This window comes from Mchenga conophoros, linkage group LG15, assembly GCF_057382185.1.
Source record: "Mchenga conophoros isolate Kocher_MC1m ecotype Shallow Benthic linkage group LG15, M_conophoros_male_GT1.1, whole genome shotgun sequence".
Lineage (NCBI taxonomy): Eukaryota > Metazoa > Chordata > Actinopteri > Cichliformes > Cichlidae > Mchenga > Mchenga conophoros.
In genome coordinates, this window is record NC_140540.1 from 13,700,800 (window position 1) to 13,717,314 (window position 16,515).

Sequence of the window (16,515 nt, forward strand, 5' to 3'; positions counted from 1 at the left end):
TGTGCTCTTGGAGTGATTTTAGGTGTGACTAATGAAATTGAAATAAGCTTTTCAAAAGAATGTGTTAATCACAGTTAACTCGTGATATAACAAAAAACAAAAATTTAAATGTAAAAACTGCATTATATATTTAATTTGGTTATAATGATGTCAAATAGTCAAACAATCAAGAAATCAGGAAGAGTGCAAATGCCTTTTCACAGCACTCTAGGTTAGTCTAACTGATGGGTTTAAATGGTTGTCTTGTGTTAGCCTGGTGACCTGTCCAGTGTATACTGTGCATCTCACCTTATAATCGTTGGGATAGGCTCCAGCCCTAGAGTGATCCTGAACTGTATATATGGACAATGGATTGTCTGGAAATAATTATTAATAATAATGATAATAAAATTAACAGGAGTTGAGGATAATTAATTGGTAGTGAAAGAACATATTATATGCACCTCTTAAAAGTGAGTTCCTGCACTGCCTGTGTGCTCTTACAAGCTTTTTCCCCCCATCCACTTTCTTACTTCCTAAAATTTTTGACCTTGAATAAAGTCACTCGTTTATAGTTCTTCCGTTATCTGACAGGAGAAACATTTAAGAGCCATAAATCACAGATTGCACAAGGCACTGAAAGTGAGGGTCAGTGATGACAAAGTTTTATGTGAAAGAAAATGAGTTTCTTTATTCTACCAGTTCACCTAGGTCTCCACAAGGGGGCAACCCAGTGCTGCTGTATCCTTGTTCCCCCTCAGGCCTGAAGGACAGCCAAAGCAGATTAATCACCTCAACACATCTGACTCACCAAAGAGACTGGTGTTTCTTCACAGCCCTCTCTCTATTCTGCTGCTCTTCTTTAATGGTCTCGCGCCTTGCTTTTTTATAACCATCCGTCTCATTCGCTTTCTCTCTACTAAGCACATCCAGGCTTGAGGGGGTCCATTAAATGAATTGTCTTTGTTTACAGTTTCTCTTTGTTACCACCATCATTTTCCTACACAGCTCCCCTTTTTCAAACACTATCTCTTAGAGATGGCTTTGTCAAGGTCAGCTATTTTTATGGCGTGCAGTACTGGAGGTATCACGGCAAGGCGATGATAAGACGAAGAAGAAGCCAGGGGAGCAAGGATGGAGCGAACCAAAGGATAAATACTGCTGGGCCTTTGCTGCAGACACTATAGCGAATGTTTTCAGGATGTCAGATGCAGTATGCAGGTCGAAGAGAGGAGAAGAGTACATATCTTGTCTGTCTTTCTCTCTATTCCTCATTCTTAAACTGGATGTTGACCTTTGTAGTACTGCCTCCAGGCTGTATGCTTTAACCTTTCCAGTTAGATAGAGGGGGCTACTACATTGGGAATACAAGATAAATCACAACTGCTGTCTGTTAATGCAACAGACAACAATACACACTTGCACGCAGGCACTGTTGAAACCTTTGTCCCTTCTCACAAAGTCCTCCTTGTCCCTACACACACACACACACACACACACACACACACACACACACACACACACACACACACACACACACACACCACACACAGCTGGTAATTCCTCCATGAAGATGTTCACAGCATCAGTGCTCTGGACTATTACATCTACAAGCACACCCTAAATTATTCATCCTTTATTAAAATGCACTATGAGTAATGATAGCTATGAGTGTGTTTTTTGGGTATTCTTTTTACTGAGTAAAACACAGGGGTCATTAGAAGTCATTTCTGGTCAATTTTGTATGATCAACCATGCTCCAGAGAAAGACAAAAAATAGAAAAGAAAAAAAAATCCCATTTACTTTCTGTGCATTGGGAATTCATGTTGAAAGAGATCAAAGGGGACAGACAAAGAGATGAGAGAATCGACATCTTCTCGTCTCCATTTGGCTCCCTATGAGAGGAGGAAAATTACTTTAAAGCCGCTGCCTTGATGAAAGAAAAAGACGTTATGCCTGATGTATTCCTCCAGAGGTGGAATCAACAGTATGAATTACTCAAAGGCAGAGAAAAAGAGGGGGGAGTTGGGGGGACATTTGTCTGAGAGAACCTAATGGGGGATTTTGGAGAGGAATGAAAGTACTATTTGACAGCAGCGAACAAAACATGATTCCCCCGTCAGGAGATGTGACTGGTTCAACACTCGACACTGTTATTTCCGGGTGCGTGCATAAAAATGCAGCAGATGTCATCAGATAGAGAGCTCATTTGCAGTATCAATCTAGGGATTTTATCAGACCGAGCGCCATCAACGCATCCATCTCAAAGTGTGATTTGGTGGTACATTCAGCCACAGCTCCCCTCTGCCCCCACACCACATTCCCCAACCCCACCTTCCCCCCCCCCCCCTCCCCCCCGTTTTTTCCTGTAGAAGAGGTCACGAAGAGGAAGTAACCTCCAAACGTCCCATTAGTTTCTCTCACCCTTTCTCGAGCAGGCAACCAGCACTGTCATTTTTCTGACAGAGCTGTCAAAGCATCTAGCCCACCATCCCAGTTACAGATAAAGCAAATAGAAATGAAAACATTGTCAGGGAAAAGACTCATGGGGTAACAGAGATGCCAGGAGCAGGGTGAATCACTTAGCAAGCTGTGCTCCTCCATTCTGCAGCTGCCACCCACCGCAACACATCTGCCACTGGGAAAAAAACACTCAGATAGAAAACCGCATCCAAACGAATTGCTACATGACACAAAAGATCACTTCTTTAAATTGAAATTCATTTGGAGTCAAAACGGGGTTCATCCCCCCAGGGCGCACGTGTGTGACTGCAGAAACCCACACACAGGTGGCAAAAGTGGAGGCTACATACAAACACACACTTTCTCACAAAGAAAATACACTTTTTTTTTTTAAGGCAAGAGCATTCTTTGTGTGAGGCTAGTGAGTCTTCCAGCTCGCTGCCCAGGTGCTGTCTCTGGGCAGACACATGCCACTGGCTGGTCTTAATGCACATCAAATATCACTTTTCTACCAACAACGCCTGCCCAACTCTAGCTGCTGCAATTCCCCTTTTATTGCATTCCCCAGGATTTCATATTGTACATGCTGAACTCCACAGAAAGGAGTCAAAGCTCATTTCTAGACCTGAAATGGAATCATTCACTGCAGACCAAATATTGCAACAAAAATTGCCACTAGCTTTGTTGATATGAGTCACATGGTAACAAATCATTAAATTACTTACACAGATGGAGAACGAGGGATGATTTGACATTGGAGGAAAGGGAAATAAAACGATGTGAAATGATTGATCTTTTGGGGGTATTTTTTCACATGAGAGCAGCATTAAACGTTGATTCATTTTTACTTTAAACATTCGCACAAAGACCCTATTGTTGGAGCTTTGTGAGGCAGACGCAGCGGCACTTGGAGCTCAGTGTAAACATGTTTAGCACTTTCACCAACATTTTATCTTCACTCATAAGCACTCAACACAAAGTACAGCCAAGACTCACGAGGATGCTTTTAGTTTTGCAGGTATTTGGTCTTTAAAGTAGGTCAGAGCTCTACCCAGTAGTGTGGAGAAATGAAAAGTAAAGTATATACAAAAGTCTGGAGTGAAGCATAAATGTGGTGCCAAATATTATGGAAATCCATGGAACATGCACTCACCAGACACTTGATCAGTTAACCCAACTAGTACCATGTTGATTCCCCTTTTGTTTTCAGAACTGCTTTAATACAGATTCTACAAGGTGCTGGAAATTTTCCTCAGATATTTTGGGCAGTATTGATGTGTTAGCATCACACAGTTGCAACAGATTTGTCGACTGCACATCAATGATGCAAATCTCCTGTTCCACCGCATCCCAAAGGTGCTTTGCTGGCTTGAGATCTGGTGACTGTCGATGGCATTTGAGTACAGCGAACTGATTGTCAAACCAGTTTAAGATTATTTGAGCTCTGGGACATGGTGCATTATCTTGCTGGAAGCAATCATGAGAAAATGGGCACACTGTGGCCATAAAGGGATGGACATGGCCAGCAACAATGCCCAAGTAGACTGTGGTGTTTAAACAATGTTCGGGATATACTAAAGGGACCAAAGTCTGTCAAGAAAATATCTCCCATTAGACCAACAGCAGCCTAAACAATTGATACAAGGCAGAATGGATCGATGCTTTAAGGTTGTTTACTCATCAGACGAGGCAACATTTTTCCAGTCTTCTATTGTCCAATTCTGGTGAATTGTAGCCTAAGTTTCCTGTTCTTAGCTGACAGGATTGGCCCCCAGTGTGGTCTTCGACATTCAGAGATGCATACCTTGATTATAATGAGTGGTTGCCTTTCTATGAAGTCTCGCCATTCCTCTCTGACCAACAAAGCATTTTACACCCACAGAAGTGCCACTCGCTATTTTCTCTTTTTCAGACTGTTCTCCGTAAAACCTAGAGATGGTTATGTGGGAAAATCCCAGTAGATCAGCAGTTTCGAAAATACTCAGCTCATCTGGCACCAACAACCATGTCACATTCAGAGTTACTAAAATCTCATTTCTTCCCTATTCTAATGGTTGATTTGAACTTTAGCAGGTCATCATGAGTATGTGCACATTCCTAAATGTATTAAACTGCTGCCATATGATGGGCTGGTTAGATAGTTGCATTAGCAAGCAGTGACCGGTGAGTGTATATCATAACCACAAATGTTAAACCTGTGGTGGCACTCGAGGAAAAGAAATCATCTGGGAGCCATGATGAGAAGTCCATATTTACAGACGAACCATGTAACAGTTGATGAGATATTTAAATCTGGACCGACTAGGCTGTCTGACAACACTACCACCCCTGGAGCCGCTCTCTAATTAGCTAATAAAACTATGAATGCATTACTACTGCATTACCCTAGTGAAAACTTCTTTAGAAAAATCTCATTTTAACATGATGCAATGCTATTTTTGGCTTGTACCATTGCACACAGTTGCCTAATGCACCCATGCTCAGTGTAAACAATCTATTTAATTATCTCTCTGACAGAGGGCATATTCCGAACATCTTGTTGCCCCACGCCCACCATATCTAATAACTTTACACATACATGTGCTGCTAGTTAAAAAAAAAATAGATTTTTAATGATTCCTAATCTGGGATCCTGAATTATTAAAAATCACTTGGAAATGAGGTGAAGAATATTCCCTACCTTAAAAAAACCTTCCTTGGCAGGCTCTGTTAGGTCATAATATCTGCACGACAAACCAAAGTCACATTCAGAAAGCAATTTTCTGTTCACAATGCAATCTTGGCCATTAATTGGCTAATGAACAAGATGTTATTCAAGGATACCTTTCCAATGAGCACTTAGGAAAAGGAGGAAGAGGACTTAATATGATGGAATAAGTGTGACAGACTAAATGGTTCGTGCTGAACGCATTGATGCATGCTCTGACCTTCCCTGTCAATCTGGAGGGCAGACAGGGTGGCCATTTATGTTGTTATGGTAGAGCTCAGGCTGCAGAAACAGTTTTCATCATTACCCCCCCCCCCCCAAAAAAAAAAAAAAACCCAAAAAAAACCCTTGTCTGAAATCCAGAGCGGCCTCACTGTCCACTGCTGCCTGTGGGAAGGAAATAACAATAAACAATAAAAAACCAGAGTGTGTGCAGTGGAACATTCCTGGGCTATTTTGTTAGACTGTGCAGCCTCCTCATAAGCTGGAGATATTTTAGAATAGTAGAATAGTAGTCAGAGAAAATTGTAAACAGACAGGCAGATGCAGTAATAGCTGGTGAGCAAGCTGGAAAAATAATTGGTTAAGCCTCCCTACAGTCCTTGCTTTGATTTGATTTGATTACATAAATCAACCCTTTTCATATTTTATATTCAGATGTTTTATAACAATACAAGACATGGCTAGAGACACACTGGGCTAGATGGCATCTGGTTCACTTGGCATATCCTGTTGCTTCCTCATTTGGGTGGAAAAGAACTGCAAAGTCTGGAGTAAAGCTAAGAGGCAAATCTACAATTATGACCATTTTTAATGACATTATTTGTAAAACCTTGCATGGATGTCAGATTCCACGAGCACACATCAGTTTCCCACAGCAATGTTCCCAAACTATTCAACCACTTGAGCTCACACTGCTAGATTTAGCCGTGTGTAGAAAAAAAAAAAAGGAAAAAAAATGACAAGCCACACTGGTAGATAGCTGACAAGTTAAAGGAGCATGTCTTCCCTGTCATTTCTCATAAAAGCGTAGATGCGGTTGTTTTAAAGAAGTCATTAAATATAGGGGAGCCACTCGTGTACAACACAGGTGTGTGGGCGTATTTGATTTTTTTTTTTCATTTTTTTGTCTTTGAAATCATCCATGGAATATCAGATCAGATGATTAACCGAATAGTGTAGGAAGACAGGGCACTGGTGGAGTAACCTATCAGATATGCTTGTCATTTCACAACACGGAACAGAGTTAACAGACACAGAAGTGTTGTGGGGCCAAATGTGATGTGTCGCTTGGCGAAGAGAACACGCATCTGGAGACAATTAGTGGATAAATGATTCGCTCGGCCCACGAGTTATCCTCGAAAATTGCGCCCCAAGGTTGATCAAGTCCCTTTTAGGCACCGTGAGTGAAGCAACACCTGGCATTTGAGCAGAGGTGAGAGATTTACTATGTAGCACACGAGTGTCTCAAAGCTCTAATTACGCCAACATCAGAATTACTGCAAATGCACAGTTTTATACATTCAAAAGCTGCCCATCAGTGAGGTTCCCCTTTGACTGAGGTCATCTTTGTCTGTTAGCGAGTCCTAAAAGTAATATTTTCTGAAAGCACTGAAAAATATCCAACAGTGCCGTGAGATTACTTCGACCAGTTTCAAAATGCAAATGGACTCATTTCAATATTTTTTTCACCTTCTGGTGCAGGAATATGCATTAATAAATCAAACTTACTGATACCAACATGAAATATTAACAAACCCTTGGAACGAATTGGAAACATGGCCATACTGAGACTGAGAATGTCATTCACGCAGTGTCAGATTATTTATAGAGCAATCAATCAATCAATCAATCAGGCCAACTCAATCAGGTTTGTAGCAGATTTACCAGTATGGATCCATACTGATAAGCTGCAAGGATTCGCAGGGAGGGGGAAAAAAAAGCTATAGTCAGTGTGAGGTAATTTAGGAACAGTCATTCCACATTATACTGCATGTCTACCAGACAGCAAAGAAAAGTGGAATTTTCAACTGTAAAATGCCTCGGTTAGTGTACACATCCAAGAGATCAATATCAAGCTTGTTTGTTTATGTTAAAGAAATTACTGCAGGGTATTTTTTCCTTTGGCTCTTCAAGATCAATATCTGTGTTACTTTTGGCTGTAAATATTTCCCCTAGTTTTGAAATAATACTTTTAGGACTTGATTCTGGTAAAAGGAAAAACAAAACAAACAAAAATTAAACAACTCATAATAAAAATAACAATTTTGCTGTATATTGGTGCTACACAACCACAGTTATGAACACCTTCTAGACGTAGAGCATTTGCATGTTTTACTACGTCTTTCATGGTGACTCATTATGGTGACTACCCAACTCTCACTGACAGCAGAACGGTTGCATTTTCTGGTTTTATTGTTTCTTACCTGCCAAAATCCACTACATCGTCTCCAGATAGTATATACAGCTGGCCCCGTGAGACTGGCAAGACAAAAGACTGAATCTCTGAAAGATGAGAATGATGAACCCTACACAGCAGAGTTTGAAGCCCCATAGCCACCAGTTGTCAGAGTTTGAGGGCTGAGTTGGTATCTGCTACATATTTTGTCCACAGAAGGGGCTACCATGATACAAAGTACTACAAAACTTTTTGTTCTTGTACAAAAACAAACATTTTTGTAGAAATCCTGCATTTTAAACAACAACTGATACAGAGTGAAAACTGCAGACTGTGCGCAAGGACCGACATGGATAAGGACTCTGACAGTATACATTTCTTGTAGAGGCTTTGAACATAATAATAGGCATGGCAGAAAGTTCTTTACAATGGCAGAACTTTGGCACGAGAAAGGCATTATAGAAGAAAACGATGGATATTTGACAAAGTCGGCATAGATGGTTCTCAAAACTAAATATCACTTTTATACATCAGTTCATAACAAACCATTTGGCACTGACTACTGTTCCCTTTGTTGGTGTAAGATTAGTGTTTGTTCAAATTATCTGAGAGAAACTCAAGCCACCGAGGAGAGGGGACCGATCGGGTCACACACACATGGAGGTAAGACGAAAGGGTATTGACATCAACAGAAAAACTACATCTGGTGTAAGTGTCACAATAGTTTTCCCTTCTGCACAGTTGTCAAGTGTGTCAGATGAGAGTGTGTGTGTGTCAGTGTGTGTCAGTGTGTGTGCATACATTTTTTTTCATTAGTTTTTTTTGTGTGTATGCGTATGTTTAAGTCCACTTCTACTGTGGACTAATCAAATGTTGTGTCATAAAATTGCTCGGCTCTTCTGTCATTTTACATATATCACCAACCAAACCCATAAGTAAGTCCTTCGATTACATCTCCCTTCAAAAAGTGAATGTCACAGTGAGGTGACACTGCTCAGGTATCTATATTTCCACAGGAAACATCTGTCTACATAAGCAAGTGGGTTCGAAAGGAATCCTGTTTGTTTCTTTGTATTTTTTTTTAATTTTTGTCCCCCCCCCCCCTGCTAAACTCAGTCTGTAACTAAGCCAGCATTAATTCAACCCTGTCTCCCCACTCGTGGTTTTTACTGAGGGGTGTAGTCCAGGTGTATTCAGTGTTCATGCCATGGTTTCCTTTCCTGGGAGTCTCCTGTCGTTAAACGTGTGCATGTTAATAACCTCCTCTGTCTTAACGATGACAGGTGGCTGAGGCTTTTGTTTGAGACGGCGTTGGCACTTTAGAGACACGCGCAGCTCGTCCATCATGGCACTGCAGAATGATCGCTGCGAGAAGGAAATAGAAAAGAAGAAGGAAAAAAAAAAGTTCAACACATTCTTGAGATATACAGTCATAGTGGATCATTTGTTCTTACTGTCTAAAAGAAAGGGGAAAGTATTTGCATTAGGAGGCGGGCAGAGTGGTTTTGGCACAATGAAACCGCTGGCTTTTAGCCAGGAGACTTGAGCGTAAGCCTGGTGTGGCAAAACGCTGATGACACCAGTGCACATTTTACATGCATTTATTTACATGGGCGATAGAGGTTAGTTAACTTTAAAGTGCAGCTGCAGGTCATTTTAACAGCTTGCACAAATGACCTACAGGGTTGTTTAATGAGGGAGGGCTGGTGATGGTTTTTGTGCCGCGTATTCTCTTTTAACCAGTGTCTTCTTAATGGTGGCATGAGGTCCTTTCTGAGTATCTCCAAGGTATTGTTGTTGTTTTTTATTTTCCACTCATGTTTTTGTAATGGACCTGTCCATTACATTTCAGTATTCTTGGGTAATTGCCACAGTGTCCTTTTTTCACCACCAGGTGGCACCATCACTGGGATATTCTAAATTTAGTGACTTTAATTCTACCAGAATCAGTCGATGTCTACATAAATTCAATTTCACTGCTTTACCATGCGCATCCTCTCACCTTAATATGTTGTGTAACATGAAAATACTTTTTTATATGCTGTACAATATGTTTCCTTTTCTGCCTTTTTCTTACTTGTGGTTCCAAAAGTACAGCAGGAGGTCTGACCTTCAGATGTAAAACCAGCTTCCAGTTTGAGTTCAAAGTCACACAGCCTTTTTACACGATTAAAAAAAACAGGTCCTCCTTGATAAAGCTTATAGGTGGGGTTGGGTCAGGTGACCCTCGCTTAGTTATACTGCTGCAGACCCCAGGCTGCTCTTCCATCATCTACTGAACTCCTCCTTTCACTTTAACTCCCCATGCATATAGATGACAACTGCGTGTGATCAACTGTGTGTCTTTTTGCCCTGGTAGTTTACCCGCTCTCCTCTCTGTCTCTGTATCCTTCGCCATCTGTCTCTGGCATTCAGATTTTGGATCTGGGGTTACTAAACCCACCAAGCAGCAATTGTTATTATTGGTTGTTTCTCAGTGTTCATTTTTTCTCTTTTTTTTCCTTTCCACTGTCACCACATACACTCAAAGGGTAATTGCTGAGCTTCTCTATTCTATTTTAAGCTTGAAAAAATTAGCCAAACTGAACAGTTTCTCCTCCTTCTTTTGTATTTATTGGCTTTATGTTGGTTTTACGACAAGCATATGTATGTACAGTACTGCGCAAAAGTCTCAAGCTGCCCCTCATTTCTTCAAAGTTTGCTACGAAAATGGGAAATAGGTGCGGTGATTTATTGAAAAATGTGAAAGTCAATATTTGGTATGATCACCGTTATTCTTCACACAGCCTGAACTCTCTTAGGCAAGCTGTTTTGTAATTTCTTTATGCAGTCTTCATGTATAGCCTCTTGAAGGACATTCTTTTTCACCGTGTAGACTGTTATTGTTCTCTCTCTACCTACTGATGTCTGAACCAAAAATTTCAAATTTGTATTCATCACTCTGTAAGACCCGTTGCCACTGATTTTCAGTCGCATTGTGTGTAATTTGGCAAACCTCAACCTTTTCTCCTTGTTTTTCTTCTTTAAGAATGGCTTCTTGACAGCTGCCCATTTACTGTGACCATTTCTGATGAGGATTTAGTGCCACATACATCTCTTAGGTACTGGTGTAGATTTTGTCCTGTTTCCTTTGGACCTTCCTTTGATATGCCAAGTTTTCAGCTAACAGTTCTTTGGGAATAACCTCATTGGTGCAAAAATACTATTTTATGCCTGTCAGACTGTGTTACGTTTTGTATTTTTCATAAATTCAACTATAGAAATGCCAAAGTGCCTAAAGATGCAATTTAAATTTGGTTCTTTGCTAAGTTATCTGTTATATGTAGACACAACACTGGTTAGGTGCCTCTTTTCTGCTTGTAGGATTCATAAGTCAGTGTTAAGTGAAAAAGCAACCACTGTCGAAAGAAAAACTTGAAAGACCTTCAGAAAGCCCAGAGTGCTATTGTTCAAGATTACTTGGAAGCCACATGAAAGTCTGGCTTCTTAGAAGCAAACTATATAAAATAAGGGGGGACTCATGACTTTTGCACAGTACTGTAACATAATTTGTGAGGTTATAAATAAATAATAAAAAAGGATCTCGTGGTACTATTCTGGGAAAACAAAGGTCAACGTGTTCAGTTTTATTTTATGTGTACATGCGATAAAATAAACCATTGAGTCAGTTGATATCGTGTAACTGCGCAACAGCTACAGAACATGAAGCATCTATTCATTTGCTTTTTTCGACAGAATATTTTGAGAAAACAAGCCTTCATTTAAAGGGTTTGATATGTCCTAGATTCCCCCTTTAAATCGTCACTGTCACACAAACGTCTAAATAGCGTTTCACAGCCATTTGCACCCTGCCAAGAACGGGATTCTGGGAGAAACATTAAACACTTGTAATTTGGCATGAAAGTGAAAAACCTAAAGAGACAGCATAAAGGACAAAGCATCCACTTCGGCAGATTAAATCCAAATATACTGCTACCCACTTTAAAACATCACAGTCTTATGCAACTTGTGTAATGTGAGCTTCTGTTGTCCCTGCATTATGTATGTGGTGTAAAATCCTATAAAATGTCAATATGCCCGGGCACCAACTTTGCCAAGTCAAATTCTCATACATTCCTTTTCTGATTATGCAAAATGTAATTCAAATTCAAAGAGTGTAGGAGGGGAGAAGATAAAAAGAGGAGGGGGAGCATTAAAGTATGAAGCTATTATTTTTCTGTTTGTGTATGTGTGTAGGTGTGCGAGATGGATATCTGTAGGTGGCTTAGGGTGTGTTTTTTTTTAGCAACATTTTTTTACATATATTTGTCTGCCATATGAATGAAATATTTTCTAGAGTCTGAAGGAAGACTGATTACAAAAGCAGACAGGCAAGAAGGATAACAGAAAATAAATTTTGAAAAACAATGAGAAGGAGGGTTTTAAAAAAAAGAGAGAGAGAAAAAGCTCGTGATGTTAGGGTGGAGGACTCTGGCAGGGAGTAAAAAAAGGAGAGGCTTGCTGTCAGCATGCAAATTACTAGCACCTTGTCAGCCTAGAGACTCTGGCATTTGCAAATTATCTGAATATTGTGACCCAGTCTTGCAGCTCTTGATTAATGATAGCTAAGATGTGCTGTGAAACTTTTGCAGCCCTTAAAAAAAGCAAGAAACTAATTACTGTTGCAATAAAGTAACACGCTGCTGCGCTGTGCTAATTCTATAGACGTAAATAATTAACAGACGCTATCAAAAGGACTCTCACAATTATTGGGAAACATCACTGCACGAGTTAAAGTGCACTAAAATACATACTCCACACTGTGTGATGAATCATGTGCGCTCAGTACGAAAATAGAGCACAAACAGAACAGCCTGAAAAATATTCAGAAACGTAACCAGGGGGATAAAGAAGCTGTGGATACAGTGCACTCTATGTATACATGGTGAATTAAAATAGATTTGTATTTGTATAATACTATTATGCTGGTGTTTGTGATGAAGGAGTTGCTGTAATTGTTAATTTATTGAAATGATGATTCAATATAATATATGACTAAAAAACAACAAACAAGTAAAACATTTTTCCCCATTTAAAATCAGCAAGAAAATTATCCATGCGTAGACAGAAGTTAGTTTCGGAAAATGCTTGCTTGGTTTAGCAAATATTGACTGCTAAAAACTCACACAGGTTAAAGCACTGGGGGATTTCTGTCTCCACACCACAGGTCTATAGCCATTATGAAGAGTGAAAGCAATTTAAGTAGCCAATTGTTAAAATAAAAACAAGCTTGGTCTGTAAAAATGCACTTTAGGGCTATAAGACAAATTTTCATTTCACTTTCATTTGATGTCTCTTGGGTTTGGTGTCTTGTTTTTACAGTTTGATTTCTAAAATGGCAGAGCAAGAGAGGTAGACCGCTTTTGAGTTTTGGTTTTGTATTTTTCTTAAATTTTTCTTTATATTTAGATTCTCAGGTTTTAGTTTCCTATCTACTTCTGTTCGTGGTTATTATTTGGGTCGTATTTAATTCTGTGAGTTCCTGTGTATTCCTGCCTCCCTTGTGTTTCTGCATGTGTTACCTCCTGTTTTTAATTCGTTAATCTTTTGTCTCATGTGCTCTATTTTTCAGTTTTACTTCCTTTTAAGTGTTAGTTGTCCTCAGCTCTGTTTCCACCCGTTCCCCATTTCTATTCTTCTGGCGTATGTTGATCTTGTCTGAGCCTCCCTCTGTTCGTTTTTGCGTCACCCCTCATGCTTGTGCGTTTCCTTGGCTCTGTGTTCCATGAGATTTGGATCTTCTTCTCTTTCTTTGTAAATTACCAGCATTAAGACTGTGTTTTGAGATCACTTATGACTCCCCGAGTCCTTCATTTAGATCCCCATCCTGCCTGCCACACAGCCATACCTTGACACAAACACGCTACAGCAGAAGCCTAAAATCTCTTCTCTAATAGCGCCTGTACCTTTTCCAGCTGGGCGTTCTGCTTAGACTTGTAAAGGACCTCCCCCACAGCCACAAACACTGACAGCACAAGTCCCGCAGCCAGCACGATGAAGATCCCACCGATGTTCTGTACTCCCAGAGCGCTGGCCTCTTTGCTCTCCTCCTCGGGACACCCGTTGCCTCTCCACCACTTCTCCTTCATCATGTGCAGCTTGCCTTCCTCTTGCAGCTGCAGAATAGCTATCGTGATCTTGTCTCTGTATGGAGATCCTGCGAATACAAAAAGCGTATCGTGAAACTGGAAAACAGATAATACTCATGTGCCTAGGATCGTCATTGTTGTGTTAGTGGGTGTAAGAAACACATTCAGGCTTGCATGTGATCATATAACCTGTCATGTTATTGTTAGCCGCTTAGAGAGAGTTTTTTTGTAAGTCCTTCTTCAAATCCCACTAATCCGCCATATTCACAGAGCTATTCCAAAATTCTCACTCCTCTCTGCAGTGTGTTTATTATAATGCACAGGGAGTTGGCAACAATAACTTGGCTTGGGGGAGCAGAGCTGCTGTCGATTCTCACAATTTAGCTGCTGTTTGCACACGCTTTCATATGACAGAAATAGTCCCTATGAACAGAGGAGCCCAGTGAGGGGTACATTATATGGATGCATATGTGTTTGGGATTATACGTGTATATTGATGATTGGGTTTCTGCATTGCTGTTTTTTGATGCATGTTGAGCAAACTCAAATCCACAGAAAGTAGGAAGGCGCCAGAATTAGCGACGAGGCATTAAGGCGCAGCGGGCGCTGGCCTGATCAAAGCGGGAATAATCGTTGCAGGGTAGCCGAGTGGGGTCATGTTCCTCTCCCATCCACAGCGTGTGCGCCACAACACACGGCTGGGTTGATCCAGGAGCAGCGCACACACACTTTGCTTCAACCGGGCCAAGAAAGATTAATTCTTACTGTGAGCCTTCATGTTTCATGTTTTCACTGCTTTAAGAGCTTGTTAGTGTATTTATGCGATTATGGGACTCATGCATAATGAAGCCTGGGTGCACATATTCATTTCAGGCATTTGCCTCGTGTGCAAATTAAGAGTGACTTAAAAGAAACAAAAGAAATGTTAAAAAAATAAAAAAAAATAAAAAAATAATTCAAGGATAATAGAAATGGTTTTAAAAAGGAAGAGAACATTTTGTGCCAGAACTCCAAAGGAAATGAACGGAGTCAGGCTCCAGGTAACAAGTACCATCATGCTGTTTGTTGATCTCATACAGTTTTGCCTGTCAGCCCCGTTAGTTGAGTCTTCCTCTGTCTCATCTATCATTAATCTAATGCCATCCATCATCCTTTCATCTCCAAATCTCTGTGTTTAGACTAACAAAAGAGACATTACTAGAAAACTGAAAATTACACAATGCCACTGACTTTGGAGCAGCATCTGTTTTTTTTTTTCTTCTCTTATTTTGTAACCTTGTGTTTTTCTCCCCGTGCTGAGCTTATGAGTACACTGACATGATAAACCAGAGCAGACTTGCAACACACGGTATATTCCGTGCATTTCATACGGTCGATATGCAAAGCGTGTAAAGCACAGCCCCTTAGATGCAATTGACTATGTATGTGGGAAACATATGCCTGCTTCATTTGAAAAATCAGAGATCTCTCTAGTATCTGGGTCCCCTGATTCAGGCTCCTCTCATATTTCAAATGATTAATGATGGCTTAACAAAACAGGCCTTGGATAAATGCTAATAGGATGGGTCCTTAGAGAGGAGGATATGGAGAGCGGGGCCTGGGCGAATGGGAAAAGCGCCGTGCTTGACACACTGTGCATACACAACTACCTGACAGATGTTCAACACCAGAGATCATCCATCACTCCTACACTGTCTGGCCTCAAGTATTAATGCGATCACAGTTTAAGTCGATAGCAGTGGATGAAGCATTTGTGATTTGGGAAACCATCTAGCACTAAAAGGTTAAAATGTTATTATGTCTTGCTCTGCTTTATTGCTGTAAAAGCCCTATAGGGAATAAGCTGCTAAACATTGTTCAGGAGGCCAAAAGGTATGAGCCGGTGGCTAACGTGATAGCTGAAGAGCTCACATGGTTTTGAAAAAGGACACAAGGAGAGGGCCACCATCAAAAATAATAATAAAAAAAAAATACTAATTTTTATATTCTGCCAAAATTACTTCTGAACTAATAAAGTCATCGAGATTCCGATCTCAAGATCTTTTTGCAGGCCATAATCGGCTTCTGAGCAAATAATATAAGGATTAGACAGAAAGAAGAAAGTGGGAAGTAATATTCTTCAGAGTGAATATTTATCTCTATATAAATGCAGAACCATTTATTGCTGAATTAAAGTGATGTGTTCCTATTTTATATATCTATCCATCTATCTATCTATCTCTCTATCTATATATATATGATATATAAAATATAAAGTATACTACTGCGTGAATAAAAAAGAAAAAAGAAGTGATCCATGCTCCAGTCTCTATGTGTCCATTTCAAGGACATCAGTCTAAGTACTTCAGCACTTAGGGAGCCACAGTGGGCCTATATTTCACAGCAGCCCCTCAGCTTTGTTATAGCCACGGCAATCACGGCATCCCTGCAGATTCATAACCGCCCCATACTCATCAGCGGCAGCCCGGTCCAGATGCGGATGGCCAAAATTAATCCTCCGTATTTTGATGGCCTTCATATCATTCATGATAGATGTGACCATTACAGCTGGTAGCAGAGTTCTCTGTGGCCTCGTCAGGACCACTCTAACCTCTGTGACACTTGAATGGGAACCATCAACGGCTTTCAGTCAGGGTCCCTGGGAACGCTAGAGCTGTGAGCTGTGCATTGATTAACCCTGACAAACAATGCTTTTAATGCACCAAACCTCTTATGATTGTACTTGTTTTTGTGATACTTTTAGCTCATCTGCCTCATTCCTGGATAATGATGGTATAAAATGTCAGTATACAAAATTTTTGATGGGAGCTGGGTCAAAGCGGCTTCTGAAAACAAGCTC

General features: G+C 40.4%; 1 protein-coding gene across 2 annotated transcripts in view; it reads right to left on the reverse strand.

Annotated features, from left to right (window-relative positions):
- Nucleotides 1-5,943: 5,943 nt before the first annotated feature.
- The window catches only part of LOC146558014 (glutamate receptor ionotropic, kainate 2-like), a 65,673-nt gene continuing 55,101 nt past the window's right edge, over nt 5,944-16,515 (reverse strand). For both annotated transcript variants that reach the window (XM_085248217.1, XM_085248216.1), the window contains exons 15-16: nt 13,494-13,744; nt 5,944-8,913 (exon numbers count right to left, since the gene is read on the reverse strand). In XM_085248217.1, the coding sequence (XP_085104343.1) occupies nt 8,749-8,913; nt 13,494-13,744 (416 nt within the window). In that variant the 3' untranslated portion in view covers nt 5,944-8,748. The remainder of the gene's footprint in view (nt 8,914-13,493; nt 13,745-16,515) is intronic.